The 24,861-nt window shown below is 40.6% G+C and overlaps 1 protein-coding gene across 1 annotated transcript in view; it reads left to right on the forward strand.

Moving 5' to 3' along the window:
• LOC126294980 (something about silencing protein 10) overlaps positions 1-24,861 on the forward strand; it is a 177,341-nt gene that overhangs the window by 23,578 nt on the left and 128,902 nt on the right. The window contains exon 2 of the mRNA XM_049987214.1: positions 6,392-6,533. Coding sequence (XP_049843171.1) covers positions 6,392-6,533 — 142 coding nt within the window. The remainder of the gene's footprint in view (positions 1-6,391; positions 6,534-24,861) is intronic.

The raw sequence follows: 24,861 nt of genomic DNA on the forward strand, positions 1-24,861 counted from the left end.
TAGTCTCGTATTCATCAGCAGTTTTGTGCTGTGTTAGCAGCTCCTTTCATGGTCCATCACTTCCTTCTCAATTGTGCAGTAACCTCTCTTTTATCTCTTCTTTAGCACCTACTCTTCTGAGCCCCTCCTACTTCCTTAATATATGTCCTATCTAATTTCTTTTCCTTTTTTCCATTAAATTCAGCAATTGTTTGCTCTTCCACTCTTCTCAGTACCCCCTCACTTTTACCCTATCCATCAAACTTATTCTTTCCGCCCTCACTACGTTCGCATCTCCAAATCCCTTGTTCTATCTTCCTCCCTCACTGTCCGTGTTTCAGCACCAATCACATTCTTTTCCTCCAATCTTTGCTTGCATTACCACACACACCTCTCATTTTATTACAAAATGCCCCTTTCACCAATACTACCCTGCTATTAATTGCTGTGCTGCACTTGCAGTGGCTTTCTGTTCTACATCCTAGTTACTTAATTGCACATTTATTTATTTGTCAATAGACCATTTGCTACAATAGTATTTAATGTCATAAACAGATGGAAATATTATACATCAGAATAGAATAGGATAAGATGTGGATAGGGCAGGAAATCGGCCATGGCCTAATTGAAGAAACTGTCCCAGTTTGTGTGGCCAGACAGGGAACGAACCCGCGTCCATTCGAATGCAAGCTCAGCACATTAAAACTGGAGTAGCCACCTCGGTCAGTATGTGATTGTAAGGGGAACAACAAAATACATTTTCTACATTGTGAGTGCAACATGCATAGTAAGTAAATAAACGAAAAGAAATTTTGAAATAAAAACACTACGTAAAAAGTGAAAACACATCAACAAATTATGTGGCAATGCATAAAAGTACAAAATGCACAGTAGGTCAATTAATGATGGGGATAAATTGTGAAATTTTGATTGAAAGCACTTCAGAAAATGAAACACAAGAGCATATTATTTAGCACTGCTTAAAGGTATGAAGCACGAGCACACGAAAACCTGCCGAATGTTTCTTCATTTACCATTATCTTTCCCTTTATTTCCTTGTAATCAATTTTGTTTTCTTTGTAGTGACTTTCAGTCTGCAGCTTTTTCCTTTGGCTTCATTTACCTCCACTAATTCCTGCAACTCATTTTCAGCAGTTGCTACAAAGACCAGATGAGCTACAGACCACAGTCACCATGTTCTCTTTCCACCACTGTTCCCACTTTATCATCTAGTGGACAGGGCTTAATCGTCTTCTCTAAGGGTACGTCCACACGATGCCTGTTCCCCTGTGCCCAAACGCATACCCACGGGAACAAAAGCACACACACAAAAATTATTGGATAGAACATACCAGGTGTACCGGTATGAAATGAGCATTAAGATAGAAATGTGTTGATAGGGAACATTTGTTGTGAATGAGCCTTAATTTTTTTTTTTTCAGTTGGTATGACATCTGTCAAAGATATTTAGTATACATCAAGTCGTGGAACAAACAATGTTTTAACAATGTCAAATTTTGTACCAGAAAGTGATAATATGCAGAAAGCATTAATTTTTTGTTTTCATTTGAAAAAAAGTGCTGCAGAGTCCAATCGAATGCTTGTCGAGGCATATGGTGATCATGTTCTATCAGAAGCAACATGCAAAAGACGGTTTCAACGGTTCGGAAATAACGATTTTGATGTAAGAAATGAAGAACGTGGAAGACCACCAAAAAAGCTCGAAGACGCCGAGTTGCAAGCAATATTGGATGAAGATGGTACTTTGAGTGATAAGCAAATGTCAGCAATGCTATAAATGTTGCACAACAAACAATTTCTGACCATTTGAAAGCTATGGGAACGGTCCAAAAGTGTGAAAAATGGGTGCCACGTGAATTGAATGAAAGACAGATGGAAAACTGAAAAACCATTGGCAAATTTTGCTTCAAAGACATGAAAGAAAATCAATTTTGCATCAAATTGTTACTGGTGATGAAAAATGGATTTATTTTAAGAATCCTAAACAGGCAGAATCATGGGTTAATCCGGGACAACAAGCAACATCGACTGCAAAACCAGATCGATTCAGCAAGAAGACAATGCTCTGTGTTTGGTGGGGTCAGAAAGTTGTGGTGTATCATGAGCTTCTAAAACCCGATGAAATTGTGAATACTAATCGCTACAGACAACAAATGATCAATTTGAACTATGCATTGATTGAAAAAAGACCAGAATGGACCAGAAGACATGGCAAAGTAATTTTTTTTTCATGACAATGCACCTGCACACAAAGCAAAACTGTTTCAGGATACAATCAGAACACTTGGCTGGGAGCTGCTACCCCACCCGCCATATTCACCAGATCTGGCCCCCTTCCGACTATCATTTGTTTTCATCAATGGGGCATGCATTGGCTGAGGAACACTCTGATTCCTACGAAGAAGTAAAAAATTGGGTGTCTGATTGGTTTGCTTCAAAAGACGAACATTTCTAGGGGCGTGGTGTCCACAAATTGCCGGAAATGTGGTCAAAATGTATAGAAAGCAATTGTCAGTACTTTGAATAAAATGTTTTTACTTTTCAATTCAAAATTAGTGTTTCATTTTCACAAAAAAACGCTCATTTCATATCGGTACACCTGGTAGCTTGTGTGTGCATGCTATCGTGTTCACAAACTGCCTCATTGTTTGACCAGTCGACTGCCATCTGTGTTGTTCGTCAGTTTGTGCTGCGTTTGTAGTTGAGGTGACAGAAAACAGAAACAGGGGTAACTATAGATAATACAGTATCCAAACAACAAAAGTACAGTACTGTGAAATGACAACAGTGATTATTAGTTTATGCAGTTCATAAGAGCATCACACAAAGATTTTGATTTTGTGCTTCTGAAACTTAGTATTTGTATCTGAAGGCAGGGTATTGTTATTCCCGACATTGCATTATTTGTCAACTAGTGACTCAACCAGTTTGAGCTATTTACTTTGTGTTTGAAAACAGAACACTTCAGTGATTATGCCTGAAACTGTGAAATACTGAGGTGATGTTATTAGTAATTATCTGGAAGGTACTTGGTTTTCATTACATATTTTTCGCTTTATTTTATAAAACAAATTGTTTGTGCAATTTCCTCAAGGAAGGTGATACATGAACACCCTCGCATGCAACAAAACCAGAAATGTCATAAACCCCAGAAACCACTACAACATATGTGTTTTTTGTTATTATTATTATTATTATTATTATTTTCAAATTTGTATCTGCATTCTCAGTGTTTTCCATTTCACTTTCTAGTAGATTGTTGAAGTGCTCCAGCTATCCATCATTTTGAGTTGTTGAGATGTGTGAGTTCATAATTTTTGTGCTGTTAAGTCACCAGATCATAAATATTCACCCCAACAGTTTTCACTTTTACACACACACACACACACACACACACACACACACACACACACACACCTTTCATAAATTTGTCGACTTCAGATCCAATTTACTGCGTTATTTACAGTACTGTGAATGGAGACTTTTTATCAACTCTATCTTTGTAAGTAGGCTTCCTAGGGATAGTTTGTATCTTATCTCGAAGTGTCTGCCAGTTCAGTTTCTTTAGTATCTCTTTGACACTCTCCCAAAGGTCAAAGAAACCTGTGACCATTCATGCCGCCCTTTGCTGTATGCATTTGATATCCCCTGTTAGTCCTGTTTCGTACAGGTACCATACACTTGAACAATATTCTAAGATGGGTCACACAAGCACTTTGTAAATGCTCTCCTATGTAGACACAGCATTTTTCCAATATCCTACCAACGAGTTGTAGTCTGCAATCTGCATTGCTTATGAGTGAACATATGTGCATATTCTATCATATATCGTCACAGATTAATACACCCAGATATGTGAATGAGTTGACAGTCTTGAATTGTGGCTCATTCATATTGTCATCATAGGATACTACGTATTGTGAAGTGCAAAATTATGCCATTTTGAACAGTTAAAGGAAATTGCCATCTTTGCACAACATTGAAATCTTACCAGAATCAGATTGAATGTTTGTGTAGCTTTTTCCAGGCAGTTAGGTTTCATAAAAAGAAACTGCACAATATTTATCTGTATTAATAATAAAAATGTAAAACCATTATGTTTGCCTGTCTGAACACGCACATCTCCAAAACCGCTAGGTTTATTTTCATGGGTTTCCACAGCTAATGTGGGCCAAAATATAACCTTTATGTAATCAAAACTGGACCACCAAAGAAAAGTTATTGTAATTTAAACATTTATCCAAAACTGCCACCTGAGTTTAGTCATTTGAATTTTTAATCATCATGGTGTTTACACCAAAGAACCAATAGATGGCACTGTTATTTTCGTGATACACCAAAGAACCAATACGTGGCACTGTTAGGTTTTTTAACTCAGCAGCATATGTAGTTTTGGCAGTTTATGCCAGTGACAGAATTCAGTGCCGCAATCTTATCTTTATGAATATAAACTAACATTGAATTTACTTGGCTGGGATGTACAGATTTACCAATTTTGTTATGTGTACTATGTACTTAATTACTTACATTGCCTCATTTCTTTCAGTAGGTTTTATTTATATTCTCTTTTAGGAAAAACAGATTTATTAAACTTGCTTTGTGATTTGGATCCAACTCATTACATTTTTGTTTTGTTTTATTATTATTATTATTATTATTATTATTATTATTATTAACTTGATTGGTCACACTGGACCACTTGAGTCATTCCATGTTCACTTTCTCTTTGAAGATTGGACTACTTGCTTCTGTCACTCAGCCCAGTACTTTTTCTTTCATTCCGAACACAATTTTCTTAACTCATCTCAAATCTGCACTGGTCTTGTGTGCATCATTTCTGCTGAAAATTTATGATTCGTAAGGAGAGTGTTAGTTTTGATTTTATTCTCTGCATCAGTAACTCTGAATCCGACTGCTTCATGATCTTGCTGAATTTCTTTGACTGTCCTTCTGTCTTCTTTTTGAGACTTCTCATCACTAGTTGTTTTGAAATCCTGTTGTCAGGCACTCGTAAGACATAAGAAATATGAGATTTTTCTCTTTTTCATTGTGCTGGTGATTGGGTCAATCTCACGATAGACGGTTTTATTAGGGAAGGTGCTCCAGACTCCATCAACCTGGTATTTTTTATTGATGCATATTCTGATAATTCTTTGTTCAGTCTTTCTCCAAGATATTTAAATTGTAGAACTATGTTAATTGCTTGATCTTTTATGAAGATTTTATCTGTGCAAAGAGGTTTTATGGGCATGATTTCAGTTTTCTCAAAGGATATTTGTCATCCTATTTTTGAAGCAATTTTATGGAGACTTTTGATCTGAGCACAAATTTCTTCCATGTCATTTTGTGAACAAAAATTCCTAGAAAACAAGTCGTTTTGATTACACCAGATTGGCTAAGAGACTGATGACTACATGGTCTCTAAAATCCAATTGTGAGGTGAGACTTACTACTGTTTGAGAACATCAGGGTGTAGTTTGCTCTTTGGAAAGTACTTCTGAAAGCGACATAACTTTGGTTGAGAGTGTCGTGCATTATCTCACTCCTCCGAACCCGTAACTCAAAGAGGCTTAAAGTTACATCCCTCCAAAGCAACATAATGGAAACTGAAATTTTAATGGGAAGTGGCAAATGCGGGCAAGTTTTCATACTCGAATTTCACTTATTACTAACACTTTACCATTTCACATTAAATGTATGCAGTTTCCAGTTAGCTTATATTATGCTGTGGCCAGAAACAAAGCTCATGGCCAGACACTGCATTGTGTGCATGGATCTTACTGTCAATCATTTTTCGCACAGCCAGCTCTATGTGGCACACTGTTAGTGAAGCAAACAAGATCTTTGTTCATATTTCAGGTGTTGTATACAAAGAAGCTTATAAGTAAAAAATAAATGCCGCGTAGCTATAAATAAATACCTGGGCTATGCTGGGCTTCTCAGCTGGCCTGCAGTAGTTGTAAGGAGCTCCTTAATGTACAACACAAAGAGCATGTGTCTCAGCACATTTCCCTGGAGAACACCTGAAGTTACTTCTACATCTGTTGATGATTCCTCCATCTAAGATAATGTGCTGTCCTCTCCCTGCCGAGAAATCTTCAACGTGTCCACAAATTTCATTTGCTAGTCCATATTGTCAGTCTGCTATAAATGTCTACATTTGTTGGGTGAATACATTTAAAATCATTGACTAGAAATTCTGCGTATCATCTGTTGCTCGAGTGACTGGGGTGCAGGGAGACTACAGTACTAATATGAGTACCCTCTGCTGTACAATGTGCTGATATTGCATTTAGATGTAGATGTTGTGAATATAACAGTATTGTGCCAATTTATTTCTAAAGTGTCCACCATTTTTTAAATATTCTGTATACCCTACTTTATTCCACAGAGGAAAGAAATTGGATGCAGATCTGGATGTGGAGTTGCAGGAGTATGAGCCATCTGACTCTGAAGATGATTACTCTGAAGATGAAAAGCTCATGTTGGAAAACGTCAGGAAGAGGCCGAGAGAGTTTGATGACGAAAGTGAGGTAAGTTTGGGAACTTTTTCCTTTCTCCCCCTCCACCTCCTCCCTCATTTTTTGCCATTGGCAAACTTGGAACAAAATCTTTATAGTTGGATGAAGAATAGACGAGAAATTCATCGTATATACAAACTTCAGTGTAGAACTAAGTTCATCAGACAAAATTTTATTCATTCCCTAATCTCTCTGTTTCTTCAAATTAATGAAAAATTTCCTATAATGCCATAATGAATGACATTACATATAGACATATAAGGATAGCTTTTGAAACTCAAAATAATGAGTTTAAAATCCTGAGTATACTTGTGCATTGGACTTTGACGAAAATATTCTAAAACTTAGTATTTTTTAAGTTTCTGTGTGGAGTTGAACTATACAGGGTGATTCAAAAAGAATACCACAACTTTAAAAATGTGTATTTAATAAAAGAAACATAATATAACCTTCTGTTATACGTCATTACAAAGAGTATTTAAAAAGGTTTTTTTTCCACTCAAAAACAAGTTCAAAGATGTTCAATATGGCCCCCTCCAGACACTCGAGCGATATCAACCCGATACTCCAACTCGTTCCACACTCTCTGTAGCATATCAGGTGTAACAGTTTGGATAGCTGCAGTTATTTCTCGTTTCAAATCATCAATGGTGGCTGGGAGAGGTGGCCGAAACACCATATCCTTAACATACCTCCATAAGAACAAATCGCAGGGGGTAAGATCAGGGCTTCTTGGAGGCCAGTGATGAAGTGCTCTGTCACGGGCTGCCTGGCGGCCGATCCATCGCCTCGGGTAGTTGACGTTCAGGTAGTTACGGACAGATAAGTGCCAATGTGGTGGCACCCCATCCTGCTGAAATATGAATTGTTGTGCTTCTTGTTCGAGCTGAGGGAACAGCCAATTCTCTAACATCTCCAGATACTGTAGTCCAGTTACAGTAGCACCTTCGAAGAAAAAGGGACCAAAAACTTTATTGGCTGAAATGGCACAGAAAACGTTCACCTTAGGCGAGTCACATTCATACTGAGTTGTTTCCCGCGGATTCTCAGTGCCCCATATACAGACATTGTGACGGTTGACTTTCCCGTTAGTGTGGAAAGTTGCTTCATCACTAAACACAATCTTTGAAATGAAAGATTCATCTGTTTCCATTTGAGCAAGGATAAAATCACAGAAATCGATTCTTTTAATCTTATCAGCTGCAGACAGTGCTTGAACCAATTTCAGACGGTAAGGTTTCATAACTAACCTTTTTCGTAGGACTCTCCGTACAGTTGATTGCAGAATTTGCAGCTCTCTGCTAGCTCTGCGAGTCGATTTTCCTGGGCTGCGAACAAATGCTTGCTGGATGCATGCTACATTTTCATCACTCGTTCTCGGCCGTCCAGAACTTTTCCCTTTGCACAAACACCCATTCTCTGTAAACTGTTTATACCAACGTTTAATACACCACCTATCAGGAGGTTTAACACCATACTTCGTTCGAAATGCACGCTGAACAACTGTCGTCGATTCACTTCTGCCGTACTCAATAACACAAAAAGCTTTCTGTTGAGCGGTCGCCATCTTAGCATCAACTGACGCTGACGCCTAGTCAACAGCGCCTCAAGCGAACAAATGTACAACTAAATGAAACTTTATAGCTCCCTTAATTCGCCGACAGATAGTGCTTAGCTCTGCCTTTTGTCGTTGCAGAGTTTTAAATTCCTAAAGTTGTGGTATTCTTTTTGAATCACCCTGTATTATATGTCACGATGCTCTCCTGTAAACAGACATCTCGGAGGGGTTGTGTGAACAATTGTGGACGTATTTATCTCGTAACATTGGTGAACATTTGTCTGTCAGCTGACAAACTGTTGTCACTTTCAGTCTCTAATGAAGTAACATCACATTCTGTTTCACTTCCTGGGCTGCTAAATTCAATGTGGAACTCAGGACCACTGTAACCACCTTCTTCCGGAAGCTCTGTCTGAAAAACAATACAGGGTGAGTCAAAAGGGAACGTACAACTTTGGATTGATATAGAAATTTATTGAGACAACTTACAGAATTGGTAGATATGTCATTTTGTAGCAAACAACCCCAAGTTTGATTCACATAATGCATTAGTAGCCCATTTTTCCACCAGGAGCGCCAGCGTAGTGCACAGTTAAAATGGCTACTTTCACTGGTGTGTGGAGTGTGCTCGCTGTGTGTTTTGGTTTCATTAGACAAATTCTGCAACAACTGTTTGGCATAAATTTTACACCGAATGCGCTGAATAACCTCCAGGTAGGCTTACAATTTAGTCTCGGTATACAAACTTCGCTGTGACAGGTTGTTCACTACGACACGAAAAATTTCCAGGTCACCCTTTCTTCTTCGTGGAGAAAACTATCACTGGTGTTGTATATCTGGATATGCACAAAAACTTTTTAATTCCACAGATCAAAGAAAATGGCCAAGTTGTGATGGTTTACTACCAGCAAGACGGTGCACCACCTCGTTCCCTGGTCGGTGGATTGGCCGTGGAGGACCAATCGCACAGCCACCTGGCACTCCAGACTTGACACCACTGAATTTCTTTCTCTGAGGTTTCATTAAAAACTATGTGTGTGTTCCTCTCCTGTCAAACAGTTTAGTCGACCTGAAGAGTTGAATCTATGCTGCCGTCGCACAAGTTATGCCCGATTTTATGCAACTAGCGGGGTAGGAAATTGATTACTGGTGGGATGTTTGTTTTATCACAAATGGTAGTGACGTCGAACCAAAATGACACGTGACACTTTTATGTGAAACTTAAGGTTGTCTGCTACAAAATGACACATCTACCAATTCTGTAAGTTATCTCAGTAAATTTCTATATCATTTTAAAGTTGTAAAGTCCCTTTTGACTCACCCTGTACATGACAGAGGTTAAAAGTGGACATTTTATTGTCAAGCATCCGAAGCTATACATGGTAAGGGCAATAGCTCGCGGCAGCCAGCTCAACTAAAACACGGTAGCCAGACTACAAATGCATGACAGATGATTTCTAGTGGCTGAACACTTACCTATCAGTGCTGAAACAGATACAAGTGAGGTTTTATTTATTTCCCGAAGATCTGTTCTTAAGTTGCGGTAGTATACATGGGATTTTAAGTTTCTGGCAAAGTAATAGAAACTGAGATAATTCGAGATTTTATGTTTAGTAGTTCAAAGAGAACAGTGGTCACTTTGGAGTGTTGTATTTGATTTAGAACTTGTGCCAGGGCATTGTGTGACCCTTCACTGCTGACACATGTCTTGGTGGAGATGTGAAAGAATGACAGAAAGCAGCTAGCGTGTTTCACCATGCTGGTGACCACACTGCGAATTGTGTCACCTCATCCGTATGTCAACCACTATATGTATGCAAATTGTGAGCAATAATGTGCTGAACCTCTTTGACAGGGATGTTAGTACACTTCTGGCCATTAAAATTGCTACACCAAGAAGAAATGCAGATGATAAACGGGTATTCATTGGACAGATATATTATACTAGAACTGACATGTGATTACATTTTCACTCAGTTTGGATGCATAGATCCTGAGAAATCAGTACCGGGAACAATCACCTCTGGCCGTAATGACGACCTTGATACGCCTGGGCATTGAGCTGGGATGGCGCAGCTTCAACACGATACCACATTTCATCAAGAGTAGTGACTGGCGTATTGTGACGAGCCAGTGGCTCGGCCACCATTGACCAGACGTTTTCAGTTGGTGAGACATCTGGGGAATGTGCTGGCCAGGGCAGCAGTCGCATACTTTCTTTGTACAAAATGGCCCGTACAGGACCTGCAACATGTGGTCGTGCATTATCATCCTGCTGAAATGTAGGGTTTTTCAGGCATCGAACGAAGGGTAGAGGCACAGGTCGAAACACATCTGAAATGTAACGTCCACTGTTCAAAGTGCTGTCAATGCGAACAAGAGGTGACTGAGATGTGTAACTGATGGCACCCCATACCATCATGCTGGGTGATACGCCAGTATGGCGATGACGAATACACGCTTCCAATGTGCATTCACCGTGATGTCACCAAACACTGATGCGACGATCATAATGCTGTAAACAGAAGCTGGATGCATCCGAAAAAATGACATCTTGCCATTCGTGCACCCACGTTCGTCGTCGAGTACACCATCAGCGCTCTTGTCTCTGATGCAGAGTCAAGGGTAACCACAGCCATGGTCTCCGAGCTGATAGTCCACGCTGCTGCAAACGTCGTCGAACTGTTCATGCAGATGGTTGTCGTCTTGCAAATGTCCCCATCTGTTGACGCAGGGATCGAGACGTGGCTGCACGATCCGTTACATCCATGCGGATAAGATGCCTGTCATCTCGACTGCTAGTGATACGAGGCCGTTGGGATCCAGCACGGCGTTCCGTATTACCCTCCTGAACCCACCGATTCCATATTCTGCTAACACTCATCGGATCTCGACCAATGCGAGCAGCAGTGTTGCAATACTATAAACTGCAATTGTGATAGGCTACAATCTGACCTTTATCAAAGTCGGAAACGTGATGGTAAACATTTCTCCTCCTTACACGAGGCATCACAACGTCTCACCAGACAATGCCGGTCAACTGCTGTTTGTGTATGAGAAATCGGTTGGAAACTTTCCTCATGTCACCACCGGCGTCAACATTGTGTGAATGCTCTGTAAAGCTAATCATTTGCATATCACAGCACCTTCTTCCTGTTGGTTAAATTTCTCATCTGTAGCGCGTCATCTTCGTGGTGTAGCAATTTTAATGGCTAGTAGTGTATATGTACTTTTAATATCCAAAGAAATGATGTATGGGCTTTTGGGAATGGATAGGGTAGTTAGTTTACAAATGATATTTGAGCCATCGGTCTTGCTACTGGTTTGATGTGGCCCGCCATGCCTCGCTTCCCCTTTGCAATGCGGCTGGCGTTTGCTATGTCCCACCTCGGTGGCCCGTGTTGTGATGGCTTGCCGGTACGCCGTCTGCTTCTTGCCTCGACAGTATCGCGCTTTTGGGTCGAGTGTCTCACTTTCGCTTTCTGGTTATAGGCGCATCCTCGTTACGTGACACTAAATGTTTTCCGTTGCTTAAGTTTTTTATTTGTTGACTATCCATCCTATAGATATTATGGTTTTAATCATGATGGTTGACATTTCTGTATTCTCTGCCACATTGTTTATTTTTTCAAGTACACTTGTGTTTTTATCTGTTCTCATAATTAAGTGCTTATGGCTCTGGCATTAATTTGATGTAATGGGGTTGAAGCTCTCACTGATGATTATTTCTCACTGTTCAGATATGCACGTGATGTTGTGCCTAGAAGCCTTGAAACCAGGAGTGCTTAAGAAAATTGGTTGAAGATACAACTGTCTGTGGAGTTCCTGCTATAAAAGATTGGAAACGTTTCCACAAAAATGGACAGAGTGTTAGGAAAACATAGGATAAAACTGAAGTTTTGTCCTCTGTCAAAATTCTCTCTGCAGTTGGGATCTGTTTATGCTGACTTAGAGCTGTGCGAGTCAGGTCTTTATAGGACTCTGTGCGAGTGTGGCGTTTCTTATATAGGGCAAATGACACGCCTTGCTCGGGAGCACATTGTCGAACACTGGTGACGTACTCACCTCCTCCGAGCTGAAGAGTTCACTATCACCAAATATTGTACTTCTTCCGGTCATTCCGTGACATATTGTGAAACAAAAATAAGGGCCTACATGTCAAATTTTTGGGACTTCATTATTAATGATTGTGTGGAAATATGACTGAGGCACTTATAAATTGTGTCACTCAAAAATTTCATGCTGTCGTAAACTGACGTGGGTTGCAACATACTTACTTAGAAGTCACACACAGATCAGAGATGACACGGAATTTTAGGTTATCCATTTCTCGGTACACGAACAACTGTGTACAGGAGTGAAACGGCACAGAATGACTCAGGTGTTGGTCTAAGGAAGTAGATCTGGTGATGATGACAAGGAAATGAGACTCTAGGTTGGCTAGCTGGTCTGCTTTTTATTGCTTCTTTACATATTTGCAGTGAATGTACAGAAGAGCACAGACACTAGTTTATAACTTCAGAAGGTGTAAGAGATATAACAAGGCTTACTAGTTTCTCAAATAAATTACCAGAACAAATGGTTATCGTGGCCTATAGCTTTGCTAAGATTTGGGTAAACATAGTATTGTATGATACTTCATACCCAAAGCAAAGGATCATCAGATTCAGATATTCCTACGGAGTTCCAAGTGGCGAAATTGGAACATTTCCGACATAATCTTCTGCTTCAGTTCTATAGAGGAGCAGCAGCAGCCAGAAATATTTTTGCAGCGTATGAGGATAATGCCATTGGGCAGAGGATGACAAAAAAATGGTTTGCTCATTTAAGGAGGATTGTTTTGACATTAGTGACTCTCCACAGTCAGGAAGATCTTCAGGGTTTGATATAGAACATATTAATCCTCAAGATCCATGTCGTGCACTCAAGAAATTGCGGATGTGACGAATTGTAATCGTTCCGCCATCGTGTGACATTTGTGTGCAATGGGGAAGATTTAAGAAGTGGGGTATTTGTGCTATCATAAGGAAAAGAAAGGAATGGTCGAGCCCAAATCGAACAGAAACTCTCTGCACAAAGGCCTGCGCACATCCGCAAAAAATAATGTAACGTGTTTGGTGGAACAGTGACGGTGTTATACACTACAAATTTCTTTCCTGATGTATAATCGTCACTGCCAACATATATTGTCAACACTGAGATGTCTTGCAGACACAGCCTGAGAGCTGTGACCAGGAAGACTGTGTGAAGTGGCGCTACTCTACAATAATGAGCGCCCGCACTCTGCTAGACTAGCAAAAAAACTGTACAGAAGTTGGGTTTGAAAGTCATTCTGCACCCACCTTATTCATCTGATCTTGTGCCCTCAGATCTTCCCCTGTTCCAGTCTCTATGAAAGAACCTCCAAGGAACAGCTTTTCCAGATGAAGATGCGTTCCAAACTTGGCTTGACAAGGTATTTGCCTCAAAACCACGTGACTTCTATAATCTTGGAATTGAAAAGTTAGCCTATCGTGGCAGCCTGGTGTAGATAGTGAAGGACAGTGTCCTATTGATGGCTAAAGACTCTGTTGTGTGGGTCTGTTGCATTTATTTAAGTTACTGAATGGGATGGACAGTGTCTTGAAAGGAGGATATAAGAGGAACATCAACAAAAGCAAAACGAGGATAATGGAATGTAGTCGAATTAAGTCGGGTGATGCTGAGGGGATTAGGAAATGAGACACTTAAAGTAGTAAAGGAGTTTTGCTATTTGGGGAGCAAAATAACTGACGATGGTCGAAGTAGAGAGGATATAAAATGTAGACTGGCATTGGCAAGGAAAGCGTTTCTGAAGAAGAGAAATTTGTTAACATCGAGTATAGATTTAAGTGCCAGGAAGTCATTTCTGAAAGTATTTGTATGGAGTGTAGCCATGTATGGAAGTGAAATGTGGATGATAAATAGTTTGGAAAGGAAGAGAATAGAAGCTTTCGAAATGTGGTGCTACAGAAGAATGCTGAAGACTAGGTGGGTAGATCACATAACTAATGAGGAGGTATTGAATAGAATTTGGGGAAAAGAGCAGTTTGTGGCACAACTTGACTAGAAGAAGGGATTGGTTGGTAGGACATGTTCTGAGGCATCGAGGGATCACCAATTTAGCATTGGAGGGCAGCGTTGAGAGTAAAAATCTTAGAGGGAGACCAAGAGATGAATACACTAAGCAGATTCAGAAGGATGTAGGCTGAAGTAAGTACTGGGAGATGAAGAAGCTTGCACAGGATAGAGTAGCATGGAGAGCGGCATCAAACCAGTCTATGAACTTGTGCACCGACCCGATATGTACGGGCGATCTTTGCAAGTCTTTCTTAGTGTGCAAGCTTAACTGAATATAGTGCTCACGTACATAGGATTTGCTGTAGGCTGTTAGTCATCTGAGGCTGCCCAATATAGAACTCTTCTCGGTCTGGAAGTCTGCTGCTCGCTGGAACACTGCCTTGCTCATCATTTGAGGGCCTCTTAGGTCTGTTTGCATACAGATGGAACACAACTGTATCACTTTTTACCTCCAATTCGCGATCGGTGAGCTCGAAATCAGTGGTTTCTCGACGTGTATGACCTCCTAACGGACTGACAAAAGTGGCTCGCACTGTATGCCTATACCTAACTTACCGAACTTATAGTTCATATTCGTACATAGAAGAGTTTTCCTTTATTGTCTGGCAAACTTTCACAATTCGGTCATTACGAACGCCGTGTAGCCAGTGTCATTCTGTGACTACCGTGCGAAGATGATCGATCCGATACCGGCAGGACGAGGTTTCGTCACCGAGGGTGCTCGCCGTAGTACACTGAGTTGCAGCACAAGAATGTGCAGTTGAGTGATGTGTGTGCAATGTCAGTGGGGTACACCATGCATGTGCCAATAGTGACTGAAGTAGAGGAGCTCGGTCTTTTTTTGCCGATACGCACTCGAAGACGGTCAGAAGACTCCGTGCCGAAATACTGCGACAGTGAGTTGCACATATCTCACCCTTTGGCTGCAATTCCTTGGAACAGTTCAGATGGAAACCCAGTTCTAAGTAAAGAAGGGAAAGCAGAAAGGTGGAAGGTGTATATAGAGGGTCTATACAAGGGCGATGTACTTGAGGGCAATATTATGGAAATGGAAGAGGATGTTGATGAAGACGAAATGGGAGATACGATACTGCGTGAAGAGTCTGACAGAGCACTGAAAGACCTGAGTCGAAACAAGGCCCCCGGAGTAGACAACATTCCATTGGAACTACTGACGGCCTTGGGAGAGCCAGTCCTAACAAAACTCTACCAGCTGGTGAGCAAGATGTATGAGACAGGCTAAATACCCTCAGACTTCAAGAAGAATACAATAATTCCAATCCCAAAGAAAGCAGGTGTGAAAATTACCGAACAATCAGTTTACTAAGTCACAGCTGCAAAATACTAACACGAATTCTTTACAGACGAATGGAAAAACTAGTAGAAACCGACCTCGGGGAAGATCAGTTTGGATTCCGTAGAAATGTTGGAACACATGAGGAAATACTGACTCTACGACATATCTTGGAAGCTAGATTAAGGAAAGGCAAACCTACATTTCTAGCATTTGTAGACTTAGAGAAAGCTTTTGACAATGTTGACTGGAATACTCTCTTTCAAATTCTGAAGGTGGCAGGGGTAAAATACAGGGAGCGAAAGGCTATTTACAATTTGTACATGAACCAGATGGCAGTTACAAGAGTCGAAGGGCATGTAAGGGAAGCAGCGGTTGGTAAGGGAGTGAGACAGGATTGTAGCCTATCCTCGATGTTATTCAGTCTGTATATTGAGCAAGCAATAAAGGAATCAAAAGAAAAATTTGGAGTAGGTATTAAAATCTATGGAGAAGAAATAAAAACTTTGAGGTTCGCCGATGACATAGTAATTCTGTCAGAGACAGCAAAGGACTTGGAAGAGCAGTTGAGTTATGGAAATGAAACATAGACGATAAATAGTTTGGAAAGGAAGAGAATAGAAGCTTTCGAAATGTGGTGCTACAGAAGAATGCTGAAGATTAGATGGGTATAGCACATAACTAATGAGGAGGTATTGAATAGGATTGGGGAGAGAAGTTTGTGGCACAAGACTAGAAGAAGGGATCGGTTGGTAGGACATGTTCTGAGGCATCAGGGGATCACAAATTTAGCATTGGAGGGCAGCGTGGAGGGTAAAAATCGTAGAGGGAGACCAAGAGACGAATACACTAAGCAGATTGAGAAGGATGTAGGTTGCAGTAGGTACTGGGAGATGAAGGAGCTTGCACAGGATAGAGTAGCATGGAGAGCTGCATCAAACCACTCTCAGGACTGAAGACCACAACAACAGTTCAGCGGGTTGGTGGAAGACAGTGCTAACTCTCAAATTAGTGAGGCATGATGTGATTATCTTATATGGCTTATATTTGAATGCACCACAGTTAATTCCACACCTAACAATAGAAAGAACTGTCTACTGTACTAGTTGTTTAGTCTTACTGTATACAGCGTGGTTCTTATCGATGTCGAAAGACACCCAAAGCGACACAGATGCTCCTGCGACAAGTAGTTTAATACGAGATACGTGTGGCTGCAAATGTCAGGAAATACCCAAAAGTGGATGGCAAATGTTGAACGTGTGATGTCAGTCGTGCAGCAGTCGGTCTTGTCAGTTCCTGCACTCGCCGCTAGGAGGCACTGCCACGCATTGCCGCTAGATGATGCAAATTTTGAACGCCTTTTGTGAATGTGATCCGTTGTAAACCGAGAGGTTGTAATATTACTGTCATCACTCTGAGTGTAAGCTATCATTATTTTGTGTTTCTTTCTCTTTTGTCCTGTCTTTTTTATTTACAGACATTATTTAGTGTAGAAAATGTAGGTCATTTATTGGTAACAGCGAAATTTGGAAGCTTATACTTATTTACTTGTGATGCAGTACAGTACCGTACTTACTCGAATCTAAGCCACACCTGAAAAATGAGACTTGAAATCAAGGGAAAAAAAATTCCCGAATCTAAGCCACAACTGAAATTTGAGACTCGAAATTCAAGGGGAGAGAAAAGCTTTAGGCCGTTCGCGGCATGTCTTGTTTTTGTGCGCTCTACCGCCGCTAAACAATTTAAAAAAAATAAAAAAAGAGAAAAATCATCTCATTAGCGAAACAATGGCAAGAGACTGCTATTTGTTGTTACTTCCACTGCTGCTTTCTTTGATAATGATGAACAAGAATCAAATAATGAGCTGCGAATGATAGGAGGTGTTGTTAACGAGAGTTTAGCGAAAATTTTTCTCCATTTGAAAATCTTTTCAGGCTCCTCTTTAGTACATTACATTCTGCACATCTTTGATTTAAAAATCTAGTCAATTCATTTCTGACTGTATCACTATTAGGCATAAGAATAATACAAATATAAACGTGACATGATATGTATATTCTTCTGCGTTTACTGTTGTCTCACTCTAGTTTCGTAGTTTATTAGGCAGACAGGATTTAAATGAGATAGCAGCAAACACGAAACAATACATGGCAAAATGTTTATATTCGTATTATTCTTATGGTGAAGAGAATACTGTATGTGATTCACAATTCATAAAAGTTCCTATTAGCAACCTGAAAGTTCCTATTAGCAACCATCTCTTCTCGAAGGCACTAAAAAATTCAGAACGTAGAGTTGGCCATATTGACAAACATCCCAAACAGTCTTGCCAGTCGGATTTTCGTAGTACATTGAAATGCTGCTACATTCGAAGATGAACAATATGGAATTTGTATTTACTTAGTTGGATAATTTATGAGCAGTGGTCGAAACTCGGGGCGGAGAAAAAAGCTCGTCTTCCACCTTTTTTTTTTAATTTATTTACTGACGCAGAGGTTTTGCCGTCACTATCTTTGTGCCTACAAAGCATGCCTGTGTGGCGCTACATATATTCGACGGCAGAAGTTAGTTGTGACAGCACCCACCAACATTTTTCCGAACTTCCGCTTGCTTTGCACTCGATTCTAAGCTCACGCGGTTTTTTGGATTACAAAAACCGGGAAAAAGTGCGACTTAAATTCGAGTAACTACGGTAGGTTTTTGTTGTACTGTACATGGCAATAAAACATCCGATAATGGCAAATAAAATAATAAATCTTACCTCAGTGTAAACACACAATTGTCAGACCCTGTGAAAAAAGAAAAGAAAAATTACTGCCAACCAGATGCAAGACTCGAATCCTGAGCAGCACACGGTCAAGTCCCGCACGGAGATCCAGAGTCACACCGATGTAAATACTCGACCTTGGTCGGGATCGTCAGGTGCGACAGACCGGTCGGTGGCCTGGACTGCTGCACATGCGGCGACGTACATCAGACGTTCCAGATTTGTCATCCACTTTTGCGATATTTGTCAGCATTTCTGACCCCGTCTGTCTTATATTAATTTACTGGTCTCACTGTCATCTGTGTCACTTTGGAGGTTTTTAAACATTAATAAGTATTACCATACGTATTTGTTCTTTCCTTTGTTTTTATCCACATGCCTAACATGCAGCCACTCAAAATCCACTCTTGTCGATTAGAACTTCTTTCTGACAACCCCGTCGGTTGGATGGGTGGTTTGAATAACTAATGAGGAGCTATTGAACCAAATTGGGAAAAAAGACATTTGTAGTACAACTCGATTAAAAGAAGGGATCCGAAGCAGGTTCAGTAGGATATAGGTTGCATAGCTATGCAGAGATGATGAACTTCTGAAAATTTCCTCTGAAGAGCAGGGTAATATGCTGCTGCCAGCCCACCTTGTACGAGGTGATTAAATTTACAATAAAGAAAGGAAAAAAAACTGGGCTCTTCAGTAGTTGTGTACTCACTCGATGACGGCCGGACGTCTCTGGGCTGAAATATCGTGGCAGAATGTCGGTGGGAAGACGAAATACGACAGCTGAAGAGCCCAGGTGCAGTTGCGGTATTTATGCCGAATCCCGCGCGTGCGAAATGCACTGGCTTCCTTCAGCGCATGCGTCAGGTGTCGACATACGCGGCATAGCCGAGTCGTACGTGCTGCCCTCAGTGGTGAAAGTAAAAGATCATCTAGTCACTGAGTATCGAATGACGCTGTCGATTCTGGGGTAGCATTCATTTCACGCTAGGTGAGGGGAGCCCTACGTCAGCGTGACGTAGGCACGCGTCATCATGAGTTGTGTGCATTCTGTGTACATCGACTGTTGTGTGCGTCTTGAATCTGCACTATTCATTGTTGATTTACAACATGAAGGCAAAATTAAATGGAACTAGATGGTTTAACATTTCCAGCAACATTCGGAATTACTTCGAACTTCAGTTTCTCAGTTTAACGTTTCTGCCCACATGAATTACGTGCAATTCATTGCCTTTTATAAAAATACGAAACACTTTAATTTCTCCCTATTTCACGTTTTTATCCATATGATTCATGCACGATTAATCGGACTAAAAATGCCTAGACACTTTCATTCAGATATTCTTTATGTTCATGAAAAACACAATAACATCCCACATTCTTTGGATTGCAGCTTAATAATTAATTATTTCATGTTTCTATCCACACGATTTAGACACGATTCATCGTTGTTTTTAATGGGGTAGCATTCAATTCAGGTTACAAAAATAACAAGACAGTTTCGTTATTGTTATGATACCTTCATTCAGATATTCGTTATGTCCATGAAACATACAATAAATCCCACATTCTTTGGATTGCAGCTTAATAATTAATTATTTCACGATTTATGCACGATTCATCGGATTTAAAAAAAATGAGCAGAGCGGTTTTTTTTTTTTGTTTTTTTTTTTTTTACTTTCGTTGTGGTTTCTTCGTTCAGTCATTCATTATGTTCCTGAAACACATAATACCATCCCAAATTGTTGGGATTACAGCTTAATAATTAATTCAACTGGGATGAGCGTAACAGATAACTCCTGTCACTTCGTTTGTACACATGTATTTACATTTAGCTTTGACGTTATCGGTACAACCGCAAAGATCGATATACGCACTCATGTAGTCGATTTAGGTTATTACGTCACGATGACGTACTGTTACGTCACTATGACGTAGGGTTCTCCTCACCTATCGTGAGATGAATGCTACCGTCGATTCTGCTGTGATTGTATAATTTTAATAACAGGATTCCGATTTTTATCCAGCTGAAAGCCGTTGTCACGATTTATAATATTATCGGCAAGACACATTTCCACTGATTCTTTGATTACAGAATCCCAAAATCCGGAAACCGGAGCTAAAATTTTTATCCCATTGTATTCCATTGAGTGTCCAAAAGAAATACAGTGCTCTGCTACTTCCGATTTTGACGGTTGCCGCAAACGGGCAGGACGTCGACGGGATCCGGTTGCATACCAGGAAATTATTAGAAGAGATGAAGAAGCTTACGCACAGTAGAGTAAGGGTCGGGACACACACGTCAAGGCCGAGCATCGGACGTGCTCCGTTCCGTTCCTGCAGGGCCCACACATGACCGGCGTACGTCCGTGTCTCTGTTGTTCCTTTTAGTGTGATTTGTGTTTATGTTTGTGAAAGCTGTAAAACATGATCACTAATTTTCGTAATAGTCAGTCAGGACTTATAGCACTTGCTTTAGACGAAGAGGAAAAGAACGAAGGCAAACAGGAAGAAGAAATTGTGGATCACCGGTGCCTGGAAAACAACACCAGTACAGGGAGAGGTTCGAACATTATTTTATCATCTCATAGACTTCAAGAAGAATATAATAATTTCAATCTCAAAGAAAGCGGGTATTGACAGTTTAATAAGCCATAACTCCAAAATACTAACACGAATTCTTTACAGACGAATGGAAAAACTAGTAGAAGCCGACCCCGGGGAAGATCAGTTTGGATTCCGTAGAAATACTGGAACACGTGAGGCAATACTGACCTTACGACTTATCTTAGAATAAAGATTAAGGAAAGGCAAACCTACGTTTCGAGCATTTGTAGACTTAGAGAAAACTTTTGACAATGTTGACTGGAATACTCTCTTTCAAATTCTAAAGGTGGCAGGGGTAAAATACAGGGAGCGAAAGGCTATTTACAATTTGTACAGAAACCAGATGGCAGTTATGAGAGTCGAGGGTCATGGAAAGGAAGCAGTGGTTGAGAAGTGAGTGGGACATGGTTGTAGCCTCTCCCCGATGTTATTCAATCTGTATATTAAGGAAGCAGTAAAGGAAACAAAAGAAAAATTTGGAGTAGGTATTAAAATCCATGGAGAATAAATTGTAATTCTGCCAGAGACAGCAAAGGGCTTGGAAGAGCAGTGGAATGGAATGGATAGTGTCTTGAAAGGAGGATATAAGATGTACATCAACAAAAGCAAAATGAGGATAATGGAATGTAGTCAAATTAAGTCGGGTGATGCTGAGGGAATTAGATTAGGAAATGAGACACTTAAAGTAGTAAAGGAGTTTTGCTATTTGAGGAGCAAAATAACTGATGATAGTTGAAGCAGAGAGGATATAAAATGTAGACTGGCAATGGCAAGGAAAGCGTTTATGAAGAAGAGAAATTTGTTAACATTGAGTATAGATTTAAGTGTCAGGAAGTCTTTTCTGAAAGTGTTTGTATGGAGTGTAGCCATGCATGGAAGTGAAACATGGACGATAAATAGTTTGATCAAGAAGAGAATAGAAGCTTTCGAAATGTGGTGCTACAGAAGAATGCTGAAGATTAGATGGGTAGATCACATAACTAATGAGGATGTATTGAATAGGACTGGGGTGAAGAGAAGTTTGTGGCACAACTTGACTAGAAGAAGGGATCGGTTGGTAGGACATGTTCTGAGGTATCAAGGGATCACCAATTTAGTATTGGAGGGCAGTGTGGAGAGTAAAAGTCGTAGAGGGAGACCAAGAGATGAACAATGAATACACTAAGCAGATTCAGAAGGATGTAACTTGCAGTAGGTACTGGGAGATGAAGAAGCTTGCACAGGATAGAGTGGCATGGGGAGCTGCATCAAACCAGTCTCAGTACTGAAGACCACAACAACAACAGATGATGAGGCTAAGTTTTATGAATATTTTAGGATGACGCAGAACACCTTCTATGAAATTTTAAAGAAACTAGAACCAAGACTGAGAAAATACGACACTTTCTGGAGAGTATCAGTTTCACCCACTGGCTGTTTTTTTTTTTTTAATTTTTTTTTAAGGTAGGTTAAAGAAAAGTACACAGAACACAAATAAATATGAAGTTTTAATGAAAGCATTTTTATTTTATTACTTTAGTAATTGAAAGATAAATACATAAGTTAGTACAGGGTGTTTCAAAAATGAGCGGTATGTTTGAAATGGCAATACAAACTAAACGAGCAGCGATAGAAATACACTGTTTGTTGCAATATGCTTGGGACAACAGTACATTTTCAGGCAGACAAACTTTCCAAATTACAGTAGTTACAATTGTCAACAACAGATGGCGCTGCGGTCTGGGAAACTCTATAGTACGATATTTTCCACATATCCACCATGCATAGCAATAATATGGCGTAGTCTCTGAATGAAATTACCCGAAATCTTTGACAACGTGTCTAGCGGAATGGCTTCACATGCAGATGAGATGTACTGCTTCAGCTGTTCAATTGTTTCTGGATTCTGGCAGTACACCTGGTCTTTCAAGTGTCCCCACAGAAAGAAGTCACAGGGGTTCATGTCGGGCGAATAGGGAGGCCAATCCACACCGCCTCCTGTATGTTTCGGATAGCCCAAAGCAATCACACGATCATCAAAATATTCATTCAGGAAATTAAAGACGTCGGCCGTGCGATGTGGCCGGGCACCATCTTGCATAAACCACGAGGTGTTCGCAGTGTCGTCTAAGACAGTTTGTACCGCCACAAATTCACGAAGAATGTCCAGATAGCGTGATGCAGTAATCCTTTCGGATCTGAAAAATGGGCCAATGATTCCTTTGGAAGAAATGGCGGCCCAGACCAGTACTTTTTGAGGATGCAGGGATGATGGGACTGCAACATGGGGCTTTTCGGTTCCCCATATGCACCAGGTCTGTTTATTGACGAAGCTGTCCAGGTAAAAATAAGCTTCGTCAGTAAACCAAATGCTGCCCACATGCATATCGCCGTCATCAATCCTGTGCACTATATTGTTAGCAAATGTCTCTCGTGCAGCAATGGTAGCGGCGCTGAGGGGTTGCCGCGTTTGAATTTTGTATGGATAGAGGTGTAAACTCTGGCGCATGAGATGATACGTGGACGTTGGCGTCATTTGGACCGCAGCTGCAACACGGCGAACGGAAACCCGAGGCCGCTGTTGGATCACCTGCTGCACTAGCTGCGCGTTGCCCTCTGTGGTTGCCGTATGCGGTCGCCCTACGTTTCCAGCACCTTCATCTGTCACCTTCCTAGTCCGTTGAAATTTTTCAAACAGATCCTTTATTGTATCGCTTTTCGGTCCATTGGTTACATTAAACCTCCGTTGAAAACTTCGTCTTGTTGCAACAACACTGTGTTCTAGGCGGTGGAATTCCAACACCAGAAAAATCCTCTGTTCTAAGGAATAAACCATGTTGTCCATAGCACACTTGCACGTTGTGAACAGCACACGCTTACAGCAGAAAGACGATGTACAGAATGTCACACCCACAGACTGCGTTGTCTTCTATAACTTTCAGATCACTTGCAGCGCCATCTGTTGTTGAAAATTGTAACTAGTGTAATTTCGAAAGTTTGTCTGCCTGAAAATGTACTGTTGTCCCAAGCATATTGCAACAAACGGTGTATTTCTATCGCTGCTCGTTTAGTTTTTATTGCCGTTTCAAATGTACCGGTCATTTTTGAAACACCCTGTAAATAATACAGTTAAATTTCTACTATTCTAAGAAAAACAAATGAGGACTATTCAGTGAATTAGGGAGCTGATGAGGATGCAGGGGAGCTTGGAGGATGATGGCTTTGGTTATTTTTATACAAATTGTGGGAATTCCTTTGTAGATTGAAAATATGCTGTGTAGGTTCTGTTGACTCGTTTTCCACAGGTGAAGGATATGGTGTTGAAACAGATTTTGCTGAGGAATTGGAGGATTATGGAGTGAATTGATGGACTGATACGTCATTCAAGAGTTGCTTCAGTTCAAAGCCTTGTACAATTGAAAAAATCCTCTTTAGCTCGATGAAAAACTCTGCCTTTGTACTCGATATTTTCACTTCCCTGATCGTAAAGAACAGGAAACTTATGAACTTGTTCTATTAGTCTTTCCACATCCGTGTTTTGTACACAGAACAGTCTTGTGCAGTTGCCCAGCTCACAAGACAACTCTACCGTCAGGCTGTGTCCGTCACGTGGAAAACTAAACACGGCGAATCCCGCCCGGCGCGTTGACGTTCCCCGTGCACGGCCCGGTTAAGAGGGGCCCGCTGCGCTACATTTGCTTTGATGACGTATTTCGTTGTCCGGGTGACGGCCGATACTCGCACGTGTCTCGGCACGGACACGGTCCAGGCATGTGTGTCCCGACCATAATGTGGAGAGCTGCCTCAAATCAGATTTGGGACTAAAGATCATAGTAGCACCAAAAACACATCTAATTGAAATCAGCTTTACACCTCCAAATGTCATTTACTTCTTTGTTGCCTAGTATCCCGCCTGTGGATATTTTATCTGTATGTGTAGCAGTCTTGTGATGTAATTTTCCTCTGAAACCTTTATAGTCTTTAGTAGCTCTTCCTCGATTATTCGTTGTCTTATAGCAGGCTCTAATATAATTTTATG

The sequence above is a fragment of the Schistocerca gregaria genome, chromosome 11 (assembly GCF_023897955.1).
Source record: "Schistocerca gregaria isolate iqSchGreg1 chromosome 11, iqSchGreg1.2, whole genome shotgun sequence".
Taxonomy (NCBI): Eukaryota; Metazoa; Arthropoda; class Insecta; order Orthoptera; family Acrididae; genus Schistocerca; species Schistocerca gregaria.